We start from the raw sequence: 17,384 nt of genomic DNA on the forward strand, positions 1-17,384 counted from the left end.
ATGAATAGGCCAACAAGCTGACAAATTTGCAAGACTTCAGATTTGACACTTTTTGAGTGAGCCCCAGACGTAGGTGCATGATGCCCCCAGTTTCGTTTTTGTGCAGTAAGTCCCATAGCAAGGGCCGTCAGCGCCAGCCGACATGGCTCTGATGAGTCGCGGTCTAAAGGTACCTTAACATGGATGGATTTTGACAAACTATACCTTGGTGGATAGCGAATGAATAGGCCAACAAGCTGACAAATTTGCAAGGCTACAGACTTGAAACCTTTGGAGTGAGCCCCAGACGTAGGTGCATGATGCCCCCAGTTTCGTTTTTGTGCAGTAAGTCCCATAGCAAGGGCTGTCAGCGCCAGCCGACATGGCTCTCATGAGTCACGGTTTAAAGGTACCTTAACATGGATAAATTTTGACAAACTATACCTTGGTGGATAGCGAATGAATAGGCCAACAAGCTGACAAATTTGCAAGGCTTCAGATTTGATACTTTTGGAGTGAGCTCCAGACGTAGATGCATAATGCCCCCAGTTTCGTTTTTGTGCAGTAAGTCCCATAGCAAGGGCCGTCAGCGCCAGCCCACATGGCTCTCTTGAGTCGCGGTCTAAAGGTACCTTAACATGGAAGGATTTTGACAAACTATAGCTTGTTGGATAGCGGATGAATAGGTTAACAAGCTGACAAATTTGCAAGGCTTCAGATTCGACACTTTTGGAGTGAGCTCCAGACGTAGGTGCATGATGCCCCCAGTTTCGTTTTTGTGCAGTAAGTCCCATAGCAAGGACCGTCAGCGCCAGCCGGCATGGCTGTCATGAGTCGCGGTCTAAAGGTACTGTAGCGGCGAGTTGTGAAATTTAATTTGGGTTTAAATCATAGTTGTTATTTCAAAGTGTTTTCTAAACTTGAATTTATGATCACGCATACCTTTGATTGGAAATAAGTTTGTTGCGGTAAAACTGTGCGTACGTTAATTGTTCCCGTACTTTCGTAATAGCGCCCTCTTGTGATATGGTGCATTTTGTAAGGTCAAAGTGTAAATTCTTCATGATTCCGATGATTCGTAAACAATGAACGTGTACCAAATTTATCTCCCCAAATAAATGTAAAATTATCAGGTTTTCTAAGTCCCAAATGTTGTAGTTTCGGATCCAACACAATCGGTAAGCCTTGTTGATTTATTCATGGTTATAATTTATCGTATTCTGAGTGATTTAGTAAGATTATTTGTAGCTTTTCAAAGTGAAGATTTATATGTTTTGGGGGTGTTTACTTACACGTACAGGGATAATGTACGCACTATGTCAAGTGAAGGCTCAAGCTCAATCGCATATATATTTGACTAATTAATCTAATGGTTTATTATGTTTTTCTGTAATTGTTAATACTAAAGTTAAGTATTGTAATTTGTGTAATTACAGTGAACCACCACCACCACCACCTCCATAAGAACCAAATACAGCAGCAATAAAGTACATGCCTCAGGGTGCGTTCAGAAAGGGACCGAATAAAAACACTTGTGTAGCAAATGACGTTTGCAAGGCTACATAAAAGTTCACGATTTGGGACATAGTTCTACAACTCAATCATGGCTGAGGCAGATTCTGCAAATAATTTACCTGACAACGCTGATGCGGTTAGTGAAGCCGGGTCATCCATTTCAAGAGCTAGCTCGAGGGTTAGCACAAGTTCAGTTTCCAGACGGAAAGAAGCCAAGGCCAATCAGTTACTGGCACGCCTCAAAGCAGAGCAGTTGAAGAAGAAACAGGCATTGGCGCATGAGAAGCTCAAGATTGAACAAAGGATGGAGCAGATGGAGGCGGATGATGAATTGGAGCAAGCTGAGCAACAAGTACAGTTCTGGGAAAATGAAGTTAGGACTGAGGATGGTGTGACAGACGGTCCATCCGTGAGAAACACGGAATGGAATTTAACCACCGCTTCAGAGTCCGCCGGGGTGACATTACCTCAACAAGATGTGTCTCCATCCAGTAGTGACGATGTCCCAGACAAAGTTGATGGCAAAGCAGACCTCACAAATCTTGCTCAGTTGGTTCAGGCCATGACGTTGGCTATCAATACACCAAAACCAGAGCTGCTCTCCTTCAGTGGTGATCCTGCAGACTACTCGGGGTTCATCCACAATTTTGATGTGAATATTGCCAGCAAGGTTTCCGAAGACAGGGTAAAGTTAACTTACCTTATTCAGTTCTGTAGAGGAAAGGCTCGAGAGAGTATAGAGAATTGTGTGCTGATGGAGGAGAAAGCCGGGTATAAGTTGGCGAAGGAAATTCTTCGTGATCAGTTTGGACAGCCACACGTCATCACCCAATCTCTCATCAATAAAGTCACCGATAGACAACCGATCAGGCCAAATGATGGTGCTGGACTGTGGGAGCTTGCTCGTCAGATGAGGAAATGCCAGGTGACTCTGTCGCAGATTGGGTACTCAGCAGACATGAACAGCTCCGACCGTCTCCTCAAGGTACAACGATTGTTGCCGATACATCTTCAATCCGAGTGGGCTAAACGAGCTCAGATCATGATCCAGGGTAACATGGAGCCTAACTTCTCACACTTGACTGACTTCATCGAGCAAAAGGCGAAGATAGCAAGTAACATGTTTGGCCAGAATATTGGGACAAATATTCGAGCAGACAAGACATCACATCCCAGCTTCAAGAGTAAACCAGCTAAGGTTACCACGCTTGCTACTCAAGGCTCTAATGCGGTAGGAGAGACAACAAATGGACGAGGTCGTCCTCAGCGAGGAAACTATGTGCCGAAATGTCGCTGCTGTTCCCAATCACATACGTTGAAGGAATGCAGAGAATTCCAGCAAAGGTCTTATGACGATAGGCTGAAGTTCGTCCGAAGCAACAAGTTATGCGACAACTGTTTCCGACCTGGGCACATGGCTAAAGGTTGTATGCTGAAATCAACATGTGAAGTCAGTAGCTGTACATGGAGGCATCATACGCTGTTACATCCTCCGCACAGAGATGATAGAGGTTCAAAGGGTGAAGGTGCCAATTATCCAAGTTCCAGTTCTGCATCTGGGGCTGGGGACAAGAACCAGAGTCACACTACAAGCAAGCCAGAGAGCAGACAGCATGGAAGTGTAAACGCAACTGCAGCTTCCATGAACAGAGTGTGCCTAAGAGTTGTCCCAGTCAGAGTGCAGGGAAAGGACAAAGAAGTTCAGACGTGGGCACTGCTTGATGGAGGGAGTGATACATCACTGTGCGATAGAAGGTTGCTAGATCAACTAGGCCTTCAAGGCATAGAAAGGAACATCACCCTCGCTACCGTCAATGACGAGCACAGTGAGAAAACTGGAGTTGAAGTTAGCCTCACAGTAAAGGACTTGGAGGGACGTCAGAGTGTTGACCTTCCCAAGGTGTGGACTGTTGACAAGTTACCGATCACAGACAGAAGTTTCCCAAGAGAAGAAGACGTAAGCAAGTGGCCACACTTACAGGGAATAAGCTTTCCTATGATCAGTGAGCGTCGGGTGATGTTACTGATCGGGGGAGACACTCCAGAAGTCTTCTGGGTCCTGGAAGAGCGACGTGGCAAGAGAAAGGAGCCATATGCTGTACGATCTCTTTTGGGATGGACTTTGCTGGGACCTACAGCCACTAACGAGAAGCAGTTCAGTTTCAACGTAAATCACGTTTTGCTTGAGGATGACTTGCTGCTACGAACAGTTGAGAAATTCTGGGAAACGGACTTCGGCGGCAAGATGGCTGATGGTGAAGTTGCTGACTCGGTGGAAGACAAACGAGCTAGGACCATCATGATAGAAACTGTAACAAAGGTTGACGGTCACTACCAGGTTGGTTTGCCATGGCGTTACCAGAGTCGATGTTTGCCTGACAATCGCCCTCTTGCAGAGTCAAGATTACAATCATTGAAGAGGCGATTTCAAAGAGACCCCAGCTTGTATGAGAAATATAAGAAGACTCTTGATGTCTACTTCATGAAAGGTTATGCCAGAGAGATATCTTCATCAAGCCCCCAGGGTGTCAGGCCTGAGACTACCACTGATGAGCAGCTTGCCAAAGGTGTAGAAACCGCAATAACAGGACAGACAGTGTGGTACTTACCTCACCACCCAGTGCTGCATCCACAAAAGCCAGGCAAACTTAGAGTAGTATATGACTGTGCTGCCAAGTACAAGGGTGTATCGTTGAACGACCAGCTGCTTCAGGGACCTGATTTTGCAAATAATCTAGTCGGAGTACTGACGAGATTTAGAGAAGAGCCTGTTGCACTGGTAGCTGACGTTGAAGCAATGTTTCACCAGGTTAAGGTGCCTGATAATGACAGCGATGCCCTGAGATTTCTCTGGTGGCCCAATGGAGATTATTCCAAGGAGCCGACGGATCATAAGATGCTGGTGCACCTGTTCGGTGCGACATCATCACCCAGCTGTGCCGGATTTTGTCTCAGAAAGACAGCTGAAGACAACCGAGAGAACTTCGACAAGGAAACCGTCACCACAGTTCTCGAAAATTTCTACATGTATGTAGATGATTGTCTTGTGTCAACGAAGACAGAAAGTGAAGCCATCAGGTTAGCCAGTCAGCTTATCCAGTTATTAGCCAAAGGAGGATTCAGGTTGACTAAGTGGGTATGTAACAGTCGTGATGTATTGGTGACCATTCCTGCTGAAGAGAGAGCTCCATCGGTTGTTAAGTTGGATTTTGATCATCTGCCAGTGGAGCGTACCTTAGGCGTGAGATGGGATGTTGAGGCTGACAAGTTTGGGTTCGAAGCAGCTGTGAAATGCAAGCCCGCAACAAGGAGGGGTATCTTGTCAACTGTAAGTTCATTGTATGACCCCTTGGGTTTCCTCGCACCATTTATCCTGCCAGTTAAAATTCTTCTTCAGGATCTCTGTCGTCAGGGGCGTGGCTGGGATGAAAAGGTCGAGGAATGCGAGATGATGAGGTGGAAGCGATGGCTGGATGACCTACCAAGGCTGACGTGCGTTACCATTGATAGATGTCTCCAACCAAGGGAATTCAGCGACATAGTTGCCTTTCAGCTTCACCATTTTTCTGACGCGTCAGAGCGAGGTTATGCCGCTGTGTCGTACTTGCGTGTTGTTGATGTGCATGGAAAGATCCACTGCGCATTTGTCATGGGAAAGGCCCGATTGTGTCCAGTGAAACAGGTCACCATTCCTCGACTAGAGTTGTCAGCTGCAGTTTTGGCGGTGAGGTTGAATCAGCTGATCCAAAGAGATATTAGACTGCCTATCATGGAGACAGTGTATTGGACAGACTCCACGTCAGTTCTTCAGTACATCCAGAATGAGAGTCGCAGATTTCACACATTTGTTGCGAATCGCGTTTCAAGGATACAGAGTGGATCTGACCCATCCCAGTGGCGGTACGTGGACACAGCCAGTAACCCGGCGGATGATGGCTCACGAGGATTGACTGCAGACGCCATGATCAAGAACCAACGATGGCTGAACGGACCTGATTTCCTGTTGAAGGAAGTACAACACTGGCCACTCCCACCTGTTGTAATCAAGGGGCCCTACCCAGATGTGCTACCCGATACTCTGCAGAGTGATCCCGAGGTGAAGAAAGTTGTCCAGTCTTACTCCATAGTTGAGAAGGATTGTGTACAGGAGTTCCTGAGTAGATACTCATCCTGGAGTCAAATGAAGCGTGGAGTTGCCTGGTTGCTGAGATATAGAGACTACCTCTATGCTCGTGCCAAGGGAAGACGGGATGCCAGCGAATTCTGTTGTAGGAGACTGTCTTTGTCAGAGCTGCAGAGAGCAGAGAGAGAAGTCGTCAAATACACCCAGCGTCAGTCGTTCCGTAAGGAGATTGCTGTACTTGAGGCTCATGCAGATATAACCACCAAGAAGAGTAAGAAAGGTCCAAATGCGCTCCACAAATTGAGCCCCATTTTGGTGGATGGAATTCTCCGTGTAGGTGGACGCCTTGAGAATGCACCAATCCAACATGACATCAAGCATCCGATTATCCTGCCGAGCGATCACCAGGTGACGAGGCTGCTGATCGAACATCATCATCTCAAGGTTGGTCATTCAGGGGCAGGTATGACATGGACGTCACTAAGAGAGAGATTTTGGATACTGAAGGGAGGATCTACAGTGAGGCGAGTGATTGGAAAGTGTTTCCGTTGCAAGAAAAGAAATGCACCCCTTTGTCAACAGCTGATGGGTGAGCTGCCAGCAGATAGAGTCACTCCAGAGAAGCCCCCCTTTACGTACGTGGGCGTGGATTACTTCGGTCCACTTTACGTAAAACAAGGACGCAGCCATGTCAAGAGATACGGATGTGTCTTCACGTGTCTTACCATGAGGGCCATACATATAGAAATTGCTCACTCACTTGACACAGACGCCTTCATAAACGCTTTGCGGCGGTTCATCAGCAGGAGAGGTACACCAGAAAAGATCAGGAGCGACAATGGTACCAACTTCACGGGTGGAGAGCGCGAGTTGCGGGAGAGTATTGCATCACTGAACGAGCAGAAGATTGGAGACTATCTTCATCAACGAGGAATTGAGTGGCAATTCAACCCACCAACGGCAAGTCATATGGGAGGAGTCTGGGAGCGGATGATACGCTCTATTCGAAAAATCCTCAAGAATCTCCTTCAAGAACAGGTGGTATGTGATGAGGTGCTACTTACCGTGATGGCTGAAGTGGAGGCTATCTTAAACGCGAGACCGCTCACACAGCTCAGCTTGGACCCCCGTGACGATGAGCCATTGACTCCAAACCATCTACTTCTGATGAGACCAAGCTTCAATGCTCCACCAGGGGTATTTGTGAAGGAAGATGGGTATGGGCGGCGCAGATGGCGTCAAGCGCAATTCTTGGCAGACCAGTTTTGGAGGCGATGGAAGAGGGAATACCTACCACTTTTGCAGCAGCGTCAGAAATGGACCCAGCCAAGACGAGACCTGGAGGTGAATGACCTTGTGTTGGTTGCTGCTGACAACGAGCCCCGTGGACAGTGGCCTCTCGGTAGAGTGATGCAAGTCTACCCAGATAAGGAGGGACGAGTTCGCCAGGTCGAGGTGAGAGTAGGCACTAAGTACCTCAGGCGCCCCATTGCCAAGCTTTGCTTCTTGGAAAGAGCTAACAGCATGTGAAGTTTCATCAGTCAATGAACATTTGTGATTGAACTCTGGCCAAGTGAACATTCGTGATTTGTTAATGATCAAAGAAGTTGACTCTGAATGTGATTCATGTTTTTCGAAATCACAATCATTTGGAAATTGTAGTGCATTTAATTAATCCCTGATGCTTTGAAATTGAAGTGTGCCGCTTAAAGGTGTAGAAAAATGAACAGATCGAGTCAGTTCATGGGGCTGGGGATGTAGCGGCGAGTTGTGAAATTTAATTTGGGTTTAAATCATAGTTGTTATTTCAAAGTGTTTTCTAAACTTGAATTTATGATCACGCATACCTTTGATTGGAAATAAGTTTGTTGCGGTAAAACTGTGCGTACGTTAATTGTTCCCGTACTTTCGTAATAGCGCCCTCTTGTGATATGGTGCATTTTGTAAGGTCAAAGTGTAAATTCTTCATGATTCCGATGATTCGTAAACAATGAACGTGTACCAAATTTATCTCCCCAAATAAATGTAAAATTATCAGGTTTTCTAAGTCCCAAATGTTGTAGTTTCGGATCCAACACAATCGGTAAGCCTTGTTGATTTATTCATGGTTATAATTTATCGTATTCTGAGTGATTTAGTAAGATTATTTGTAGCTTTTCAAAGTGAAGATTTATATGTTTTGGGGGTGTTTACTTACACGTACAGGGATAATGTACGCACTATGTCAAGTGAAGGCTCAAGCTCAATCGCATATATATTTGACTAATTAATCTAATGGTTTATTATGTTTTTCTGTAATTGTTAATACTAAAGTTAAGTATTGTAATTTGTGTAATTACAGTGAACCACCACCACCACCACCTCCATAAGAACCAAATACAGCAGCAATAAAGTACATGCCTCAGGGTGCGTTCAGAAAGGGACCGAATAAAAACACTTGTGTAGCAAATGACGTTTGCAAGGCTACATAAAAGTTCACGATTTGGGACATAGTTCTACAACTCAATCATGGCTGAGGCAGATTCTGCAAATAATTTACCTGACAACGCTGATGCGGTTAGTGAAGCCGGGTCATCCATTTCAAGAGCTAGCTCGAGGGTTAGCACAAGTTCAGTTTCCAGACGGAAAGAAGCCAAGGCCAATCAGTTACTGGCACGCCTCAAAGCAGAGCAGTTGAAGAAGAAACAGGCATTGGCGCATGAGAAGCTCAAGATTGAACAAAGGATGGAGCAGATGGAGGCGGATGATGAATTGGAGCAAGCTGAGCAACAAGTACAGTTCTGGGAAAATGAAGTTAGGACTGAGGATGGTGTGACAGACGGTCCATCCGTGAGAAACACGGAATGGAATTTAACCACCGCTTCAGAGTCCGCCGGGGTGACATTACCTCAACAAGATGTGTCTCCATCCAGTAGTGACGATGTCCCAGACAAAGTTGATGGCAAAGCAGACCTCACAAATCTTGCTCAGTTGGTTCAGGCCATGACGTTGGCTATCAATACACCAAAACCAGAGCTGCTCTCCTTCAGTGGTGATCCTGCAGACTACTCGGGGTTCATCCACAATTTTGATGTGAATATTGCCAGCAAGGTTTCCGAAGACAGGGTAAAGTTAACTTACCTTATTCAGTTCTGTAGAGGAAAGGCTCGAGAGAGTATAGAGAATTGTGTGCTGATGGAGGAGAAAGCCGGGTATAAGTTGGCGAAGGAAATTCTTCGTGATCAGTTTGGACAGCCACACGTCATCACCCAATCTCTCATCAATAAAGTCACCGATAGACAACCGATCAGGCCAAATGATGGTGCTGGACTGTGGGAGCTTGCTCGTCAGATGAGGAAATGCCAGGTGACTCTGTCGCAGATTGGGTACTCAGCAGACATGAACAGCTCCGACCGTCTCCTCAAGGTACAACGATTGTTGCCGATACATCTTCAATCCGAGTGGGCTAAACGAGCTCAGATCATGATCCAGGGTAACATGGAGCCTAACTTCTCACACTTGACTGACTTCATCGAGCAAAAGGCGAAGATAGCAAGTAACATGTTTGGCCAGAATATTGGGACAAATATTCGAGCAGACAAGACATCACATCCCAGCTTCAAGAGTAAACCAGCTAAGGTTACCACGCTTGCTACTCAAGGCTCTAATGCGGTAGGAGAGACAACAAATGGACGAGGTCGTCCTCAGCGAGGAAACTATGTGCCGAAATGTCGCTGCTGTTCCCAATCACATACGTTGAAGGAATGCAGAGAATTCCAGCAAAGGTCTTATGACGATAGGCTGAAGTTCGTCCGAAGCAACAAGTTATGCGACAACTGTTTCCGACCTGGGCACATGGCTAAAGGTTGTATGCTGAAATCAACATGTGAAGTCAGTAGCTGTACATGGAGGCATCATACGCTGTTACATCCTCCGCACAGAGATGATAGAGGTTCAAAGGGTGAAGGTGCCAATTATCCAAGTTCCAGTTCTGCATCTGGGGCTGGGGACAAGAACCAGAGTCACACTACAAGCAAGCCAGAGAGCAGACAGCATGGAAGTGTAAACGCAACTGCAGCTTCCATGAACAGAGTGTGCCTAAGAGTTGTCCCAGTCAGAGTGCAGGGAAAGGACAAAGAAGTTCAGACGTGGGCACTGCTTGATGGAGGGAGTGATACATCACTGTGCGATAGAAGGTTGCTAGATCAACTAGGCCTTCAAGGCATAGAAAGGAACATCACCCTCGCTACCGTCAATGACGAGCACAGTGAGAAAACTGGAGTTGAAGTTAGCCTCACAGTAAAGGACTTGGAGGGACGTCAGAGTGTTGACCTTCCCAAGGTGTGGACTGTTGACAAGTTACCGATCACAGACAGAAGTTTCCCAAGAGAAGAAGACGTAAGCAAGTGGCCACACTTACAGGGAATAAGCTTTCCTATGATCAGTGAGCGTCGGGTGATGTTACTGATCGGGGGAGACACTCCAGAAGTCTTCTGGGTCCTGGAAGAGCGACGTGGCAAGAGAAAGGAGCCATATGCTGTACGATCTCTTTTGGGATGGACTTTGCTGGGACCTACAGCCACTAACGAGAAGCAGTTCAGTTTCAACGTAAATCACGTTTTGCTTGAGGATGACTTGCTGCTACGAACAGTTGAGAAATTCTGGGAAACGGACTTCGGCGGCAAGATGGCTGATGGTGAAGTTGCTGACTCGGTGGAAGACAAACGAGCTAGGACCATCATGATAGAAACTGTAACAAAGGTTGACGGTCACTACCAGGTTGGTTTGCCATGGCGTTACCAGAGTCGATGTTTGCCTGACAATCGCCCTCTTGCAGAGTCAAGATTACAATCATTGAAGAGGCGATTTCAAAGAGACCCCAGCTTGTATGAGAAATATAAGAAGACTCTTGATGTCTACTTCATGAAAGGTTATGCCAGAGAGATATCTTCATCAAGCCCCCAGGGTGTCAGGCCTGAGACTACCACTGATGAGCAGCTTGCCAAAGGTGTAGAAACCGCAATAACAGGACAGACAGTGTGGTACTTACCTCACCACCCAGTGCTGCATCCACAAAAGCCAGGCAAACTTAGAGTAGTATATGACTGTGCTGCCAAGTACAAGGGTGTATCGTTGAACGACCAGCTGCTTCAGGGACCTGATTTTGCAAATAATCTAGTCGGAGTACTGACGAGATTTAGAGAAGAGCCTGTTGCACTGGTAGCTGACGTTGAAGCAATGTTTCACCAGGTTAAGGTGCCTGATAATGACAGCGATGCCCTGAGATTTCTCTGGTGGCCCAATGGAGATTATTCCAAGGAGCCGACGGATCATAAGATGCTGGTGCACCTGTTCGGTGCGACATCATCACCCAGCTGTGCCGGATTTTGTCTCAGAAAGACAGCTGAAGACAACCGAGAGAACTTCGACAAGGAAACCGTCACCACAGTTCTCGAAAATTTCTACATGTATGTAGATGATTGTCTTGTGTCAACGAAGACAGAAAGTGAAGCCATCAGGTTAGCCAGTCAGCTTATCCAGTTATTAGCCAAAGGAGGATTCAGGTTGACTAAGTGGGTATGTAACAGTCGTGATGTATTGGTGACCATTCCTGCTGAAGAGAGAGCTCCATCGGTTGTTAAGTTGGATTTTGATCATCTGCCAGTGGAGCGTACCTTAGGCGTGAGATGGGATGTTGAGGCTGACAAGTTTGGGTTCGAAGCAGCTGTGAAATGCAAGCCCGCAACAAGGAGGGGTATCTTGTCAACTGTAAGTTCATTGTATGACCCCTTGGGTTTCCTCGCACCATTTATCCTGCCAGTTAAAATTCTTCTTCAGGATCTCTGTCGTCAGGGGCGTGGCTGGGATGAAAAGGTCGAGGAATGCGAGATGATGAGGTGGAAGCGATGGCTGGATGACCTACCAAGGCTGACGTGCGTTACCATTGATAGATGTCTCCAACCAAGGGAATTCAGCGACATAGTTGCCTTTCAGCTTCACCATTTTTCTGACGCGTCAGAGCGAGGTTATGCCGCTGTGTCGTACTTGCGTGTTGTTGATGTGCATGGAAAGATCCACTGCGCATTTGTCATGGGAAAGGCCCGATTGTGTCCAGTGAAACAGGTCACCATTCCTCGACTAGAGTTGTCAGCTGCAGTTTTGGCGGTGAGGTTGAATCAGCTGATCCAAAGAGATATTAGACTGCCTATCATGGAGACAGTGTATTGGACAGACTCCACGTCAGTTCTTCAGTACATCCAGAATGAGAGTCGCAGATTTCACACATTTGTTGCGAATCGCGTTTCAAGGATACAGAGTGGATCTGACCCATCCCAGTGGCGGTACGTGGACACAGCCAGTAACCCGGCGGATGATGGCTCACGAGGATTGACTGCAGACGCCATGATCAAGAACCAACGATGGCTGAACGGACCTGATTTCCTGTTGAAGGAAGTACAACACTGGCCACTCCCACCTGTTGTAATCAAGGGGCCCTACCCAGATGTGCTACCCGATACTCTGCAGAGTGATCCCGAGGTGAAGAAAGTTGTCCAGTCTTACTCCATAGTTGAGAAGGATTGTGTACAGGAGTTCCTGAGTAGATACTCATCCTGGAGTCAAATGAAGCGTGGAGTTGCCTGGTTGCTGAGATATAGAGACTACCTCTATGCTCGTGCCAAGGGAAGACGGGATGCCAGCGAATTCTGTTGTAGGAGACTGTCTTTGTCAGAGCTGCAGAGAGCAGAGAGAGAAGTCGTCAAATACACCCAGCGTCAGTCGTTCCGTAAGGAGATTGCTGTACTTGAGGCTCATGCAGATATAACCACCAAGAAGAGTAAGAAAGGTCCAAATGCGCTCCACAAATTGAGCCCCATTTTGGTGGATGGAATTCTCCGTGTAGGTGGACGCCTTGAGAATGCACCAATCCAACATGACATCAAGCATCCGATTATCCTGCCGAGCGATCACCAGGTGACGAGGCTGCTGATCGAACATCATCATCTCAAGGTTGGTCATTCAGGGGCAGGTATGACATGGACGTCACTAAGAGAGAGATTTTGGATACTGAAGGGAGGATCTACAGTGAGGCGAGTGATTGGAAAGTGTTTCCGTTGCAAGAAAAGAAATGCACCCCTTTGTCAACAGCTGATGGGTGAGCTGCCAGCAGATAGAGTCACTCCAGAGAAGCCCCCCTTTACGTACGTGGGCGTGGATTACTTCGGTCCACTTTACGTAAAACAAGGACGCAGCCATGTCAAGAGATACGGATGTGTCTTCACGTGTCTTACCATGAGGGCCATACATATAGAAATTGCTCACTCACTTGACACAGACGCCTTCATAAACGCTTTGCGGCGGTTCATCAGCAGGAGAGGTACACCAGAAAAGATCAGGAGCGACAATGGTACCAACTTCACGGGTGGAGAGCGCGAGTTGCGGGAGAGTATTGCATCACTGAACGAGCAGAAGATTGGAGACTATCTTCATCAACGAGGAATTGAGTGGCAATTCAACCCACCAACGGCAAGTCATATGGGAGGAGTCTGGGAGCGGATGATACGCTCTATTCGAAAAATCCTCAAGAATCTCCTTCAAGAACAGGTGGTATGTGATGAGGTGCTACTTACCGTGATGGCTGAAGTGGAGGCTATCTTAAACGCGAGACCGCTCACACAGCTCAGCTTGGACCCCCGTGACGATGAGCCATTGACTCCAAACCATCTACTTCTGATGAGACCAAGCTTCAATGCTCCACCAGGGGTATTTGTGAAGGAAGATGGGTATGGGCGGCGCAGATGGCGTCAAGCGCAATTCTTGGCAGACCAGTTTTGGAGGCGATGGAAGAGGGAATACCTACCACTTTTGCAGCAGCGTCAGAAATGGACCCAGCCAAGACGAGACCTGGAGGTGAATGACCTTGTGTTGGTTGCTGCTGACAACGAGCCCCGTGGACAGTGGCCTCTCGGTAGAGTGATGCAAGTCTACCCAGATAAGGAGGGACGAGTTCGCCAGGTCGAGGTGAGAGTAGGCACTAAGTACCTCAGGCGCCCCATTGCCAAGCTTTGCTTCTTGGAAAGAGCTAACAGCATGTGAAGTTTCATCAGTCAATGAACATTTGTGATTGAACTCTGGCCAAGTGAACATTCGTGATTTGTTAATGATCAAAGAAGTTGACTCTGAATGTGATTCATGTTTTTCGAAATCACAATCATTTGGAAATTGTAGTGCATTTAATTAATCCCTGATGCTTTGAAATTGAAGTGTGCCGCTTAAAGGTGTAGAAAAATGAACAGATCGAGTCAGTTCATGGGGCTGGGGATGTAGCGGCGAGTTGTGAAATTTAATTTGGGTTTAAATCATAGTTGTTATTTCAAAGTGTTTTCTAAACTTTAATTTATGATCACGCATACCTTTGATTGGAAATAAGTTTGTTGCGGTAAAACTGTGCGTACGTTAATTGTTCCCGTACTTTCGTAATAGCGCCCTCTTGTGATATGGTGCATTTTGTAAGGTCAAAGTGTAAATTCTTCATGATTCCGATGATTCGTAAACAATGAACGTGTACCAAATTTATCTCCCCAAATAAATGTAAAATTATCAGGTTTTCTAAGTCCCAAATGTTGTAGTTTCGGATCCAACACAATCGGTAAGCCTTGTTGATTTATTCATGGTTATAATTTATCGTATTCTGAGTGATTTAGTAAGATTATTTGTAGCTTTTCAAAGTGAAGATTTATATGTTTTGGGGGTGTTTACTTACACGTACAGGGATAATGTACGCACTATGTCAAGTGAAGGCTCAAGCTCAATCGCATATATATTTGACTAATTAATCTAATGGTTTATTATGTTTTTCTGTAATTGTTAATACTAAAGTTAAGTATTGTAATTTGTGTAATTACAGTGAACCACCACCACCACCACCTCCATAAGAACCAAATACAGCAGCAATAAAGTACATGCCTCAGGGTGCGTTCAGAAAGGGACCGAATAAAAACACTTCTGTAGCAAATGACGTTTGCAAGGCTACAGGTACCTTAACATGGATGGATGTTGACCACCTATACCTTGGTGGATAACGGATGAATAGGCCAACAAGCTGACAAGTCGGCAAGGCTTCAGACTTGAAAATTTTAGAGTGAGCCCCAGACGTAGGTGCATGATGCTCCCCGTTTTGTTTTTGTGCCGTATGTCCCATAGCAAGGGCTCTCAGCGCCAGTCCACATGGCTCTCATGAGTCGCGGTTTAAAGGTACCTTAACATGGATGGATTTTGACAAACTATACCTTGGTGGATAGCGAATGAATAGGCCAACAAGCTGACAAATTTGCAAGGCTTCAGATTCGACACTTTTGGAGTGAGCTCCAGACGTAGGTGCATGATGCCCCCAGTTTCGTTTTTGTGCAGTAAGTCCCATACCAAGGACCGTCAGCGCCAGCCGGCATGGCTCTCATGAGTCGCGGTCTAAAGGTACCTTAACATGGATGGATGTTGACCACCTATACCTTGGTGGATAACGGATGAATAGGCCAACAAGCTGACAAGTCGGCAAGGCTTCAGACTTGAAAATTTTAGAGTGAGCCCCAGACGTAGGTGCATGATGCTCCCCGTTTTGTTTTTGTGCAGTATGTCCCATAGCAAGGGCTCTCAGCGCCAGCCCACATGGCTCTCATGAGTCGCGGTCTAAAGGTACCTTAACATGGATGGATTTTGACAAACTATACCTAGGTGGATAGCGGATGAATAGGCCAACAAGCTGACAAGTCCGCAAGGCTTCAGACTTGAAATCTTTTGGAGTGAGCCCGAGACATAGGTGCATGATACCCCCTGTTTCGTTTTTGTGCAGTAAGTCCTATAGCAAGGGCTGTCAGCGCCAGCCGACATGGCTCTCATGGGTCGCGGTCTAAAAGTACCTTAACATGGTTGGATTTTGACAAACTATACCTTGGTGGATAGCGGATGAATAGGCCAACAAGCTGACAAATTTGCAAGGCTTCAAATTTGAAACTTTTGGAGTGAGCTCCAGACGTAGGAGCATGATGCCCCCAGTTTCGTTTTTGTGCAGTAAGTCCCATAGCAAGGGCTGTCATCGCCAGCCGACATGGCTCTCATGAGTCGCGGTCTAAAGGTACCTTAACATGGATGGATTTTGACAAACTATATCTTGGTGGATAGCGGATGAATAGGCCAACAAGCTGACAAATTTGCAAGGCTACAGATTTGACACTTTTGGAGTGAGCCCCAGACGTAGGTGCATGATGCCCCCAGTTTCGTTTTTGTGCAGTAAGTCCCATAGCAAGGGCCGTCAGCGCCAGCCGACATGGCTCTCATGAGTCGCGGTCTAAAGGTACCTTAACATGGATGGATTTTGACAAACTATAGCTTGTTGGATAGCGGATGAATAGGTTAACAAGATGACAAATTTGCAAGGCTTCAGATTTGACACTTTTGGAGTGAGCTCCAGACGTAGGTGCATGATGCCCCCTGTTTCGTTTTTGTGCAGTAAGTCCCATAGCAAGGGCCGTCAGCGCCAGCCGACATGGCTCTCATGAGTCGCGGTCTAAAGGTACCTTAACATAGATGGATGTTGACCACCTATACCTTGGTGGATAGCGGATGAATAGGCCAACAAGCTGACAAGTCGGCAAGGCTTCAGACTTGAAACTTTTAGAGTGAGCCCTAGACGTAGGTGCATGATGCTCCCCGTTTTGTTTTTGTGCCGTATGTCCCATAGCAAGGGCTCTCAGCGCCAGTCCACATGGCTCTCATGAGTCGCGGTCTAAAGGTACCTTAACATAGATGGATTTTGACAAACTATATCTTGGTAAATAGCGGATGAATAGGCCAACAAGCTGACAAATTTGCAAGGCTTCAGACTTGAAACTTTTGGAGTGATCTCCAGACGTAGGTGCATGATGCCCCCAGTTTCGTTTTTGTGCAGTAAGTCCCATAGCAAGGGCTGTCAGCGCCAGCCGACATGGCTCTTATGATTCGCGGTCTAAAGGTACCTTAACATGGATGGATTTTGACAAACTATACCTATGTGGATAGCGGATGAATAGGCCAACAAGCTGACAAGTCCGCAAGGCTTCAGACCTGAAATCTTTGGAATGAGCCCCAGACGTATGTGCATGATACCCCCTGTTTCGTTTTTGTGCAGTAAGTCCCATAGCAAGGGCTGTCAGCGCCAGCCGACATGGCTCTCATGGATCGCGGTCTAAAAGTACCTTAACATGGTTGGATTTTGACAAACTATACCTTTGTGGATAGCGGATGAATAGGCCAACAAGCTGACAAATTTGCAAGGCTTCAGACCTGAAACTTTTGGAGTGATCTCCAGACGTAGGTGCATTATTCCCCCAGTTTCGTTTTTGTGCAGTAAGTCCCATAGCAAGGTCTGTCAGCGCCAGCCGACATGGCTCCCATGAGTCGCGGTCTAAAGGTACCTTAACATAAATGGATTTTGACAAACTATACCTTGGTGGATAGCGAATGAATAAGCCAACAAGCTGACAAATCGGTAAGGCTTCAGACTTGAAACTTTTGGAGTGAGCCCCAGACGTAGGTGCATGATGCCCCCAGTTTCGTTTTTGTGCAGTAAGTCCCATAGCAAGGGCCGTCAGCGCCAGCCGACATGGCTCTCTTGAGTCGCGTTCTAAAGGTACCTTAACACGGATTGATTTTAACAAACTATACCTTGGTGGATAGCGGATGAATAGGCCAACAAGCTGACAAATCAGCAAGGCTTCAGACTTGAAAGCTTTGGAGTGAGCCCCAGACATAGGTG

General features: G+C 46.6%; 3 protein-coding genes across 4 annotated transcripts; all 3 read left to right on the forward strand.

Moving 5' to 3' along the window:
* The first annotated feature begins 910 nt into the window (after positions 1–910).
* Positions 911–7,147, forward strand: LOC119723246. The gene is made up of 2 exons (XM_038193811.1): positions 911–1,157; positions 1,416–7,147. Exon 2 carries the CDS (start codon positions 1,583–1,585, stop codon positions 7,145–7,147), a length of 5,565 nt encoding a protein of 1,854 aa, XP_038049739.1. The 5' UTR covers positions 911–1,157; positions 1,416–1,582.
* Positions 7,148–7,431: 284 nt separating this feature from the next.
* On the forward strand, positions 7,432–11,796 carry LOC119723247. The gene is made up of 3 exons (XM_038193812.1): positions 7,432–7,700; positions 7,959–11,637; positions 11,739–11,796. The coding sequence occupies exons 2-3, from the start codon at positions 8,126–8,128 to the stop codon at positions 11,794–11,796; spliced, it is 3,570 nt and encodes a 1,189-aa protein (XP_038049740.1). The 5' UTR covers positions 7,432–7,700; positions 7,959–8,125.
* A 4-nt stretch (positions 11,797–11,800) lies between these two features.
* On the forward strand, positions 11,801–14,621 carry LOC119723067. 2 transcript variants are annotated; one of them, XR_005270511.1, is made up of 2 exons: positions 11,801–14,243; positions 14,502–14,621. XR_005270511.1 is itself a non-coding variant. In XM_038193568.1 (2 exons), exons 1-2 carry the CDS (start codon positions 11,807–11,809, stop codon positions 14,502–14,504), a joined length of 1,812 nt encoding a protein of 603 aa, XP_038049496.1. In that variant the 5' UTR covers positions 11,801–11,806; the 3' UTR covers positions 14,505–14,620. The 2 variants fall into 2 exon arrangements, 1 of the variants encoding a protein (XP_038049496.1); XM_038193568.1 differs by having other exon boundaries at positions 11,801–13,615; positions 14,502–14,620.
* The last annotated feature ends 2,763 nt before the right edge of the window (positions 14,622–17,384 follow it).

This window comes from Patiria miniata, unplaced genomic scaffold, assembly GCF_015706575.1.
Source record: "Patiria miniata isolate m_02_andy unplaced genomic scaffold, ASM1570657v1 HiC_scaffold_16, whole genome shotgun sequence".
Lineage (NCBI taxonomy): Eukaryota > Metazoa > Echinodermata > Asteroidea > Valvatida > Asterinidae > Patiria > Patiria miniata.

Coding starts and splice junctions, on each gene's coding strand:
- LOC119723067 (XM_038193568.1), top strand. CDS start 11,807: ATGGAGACAGTGTATTGGACAGACTCCACGTCAGTTCTTCAGTACATC.
- LOC119723246 (XM_038193811.1), top strand. CDS start 1,583: ATGGCTGAGGCAGATTCTGCAAATAATTTACCTGACAACGCTGATGCG.
- LOC119723247 (XM_038193812.1), top strand. CDS start 8,126: ATGGCTGAGGCAGATTCTGCAAATAATTTACCTGACAACGCTGATGCG. Junction 11,638..11,738: donor CGAGGTTATGCCGCTGTGTC/GTACTTGCGTGT, acceptor TTCCTCGACTAG/AGTTGTCAGCTGCAGTTTTG.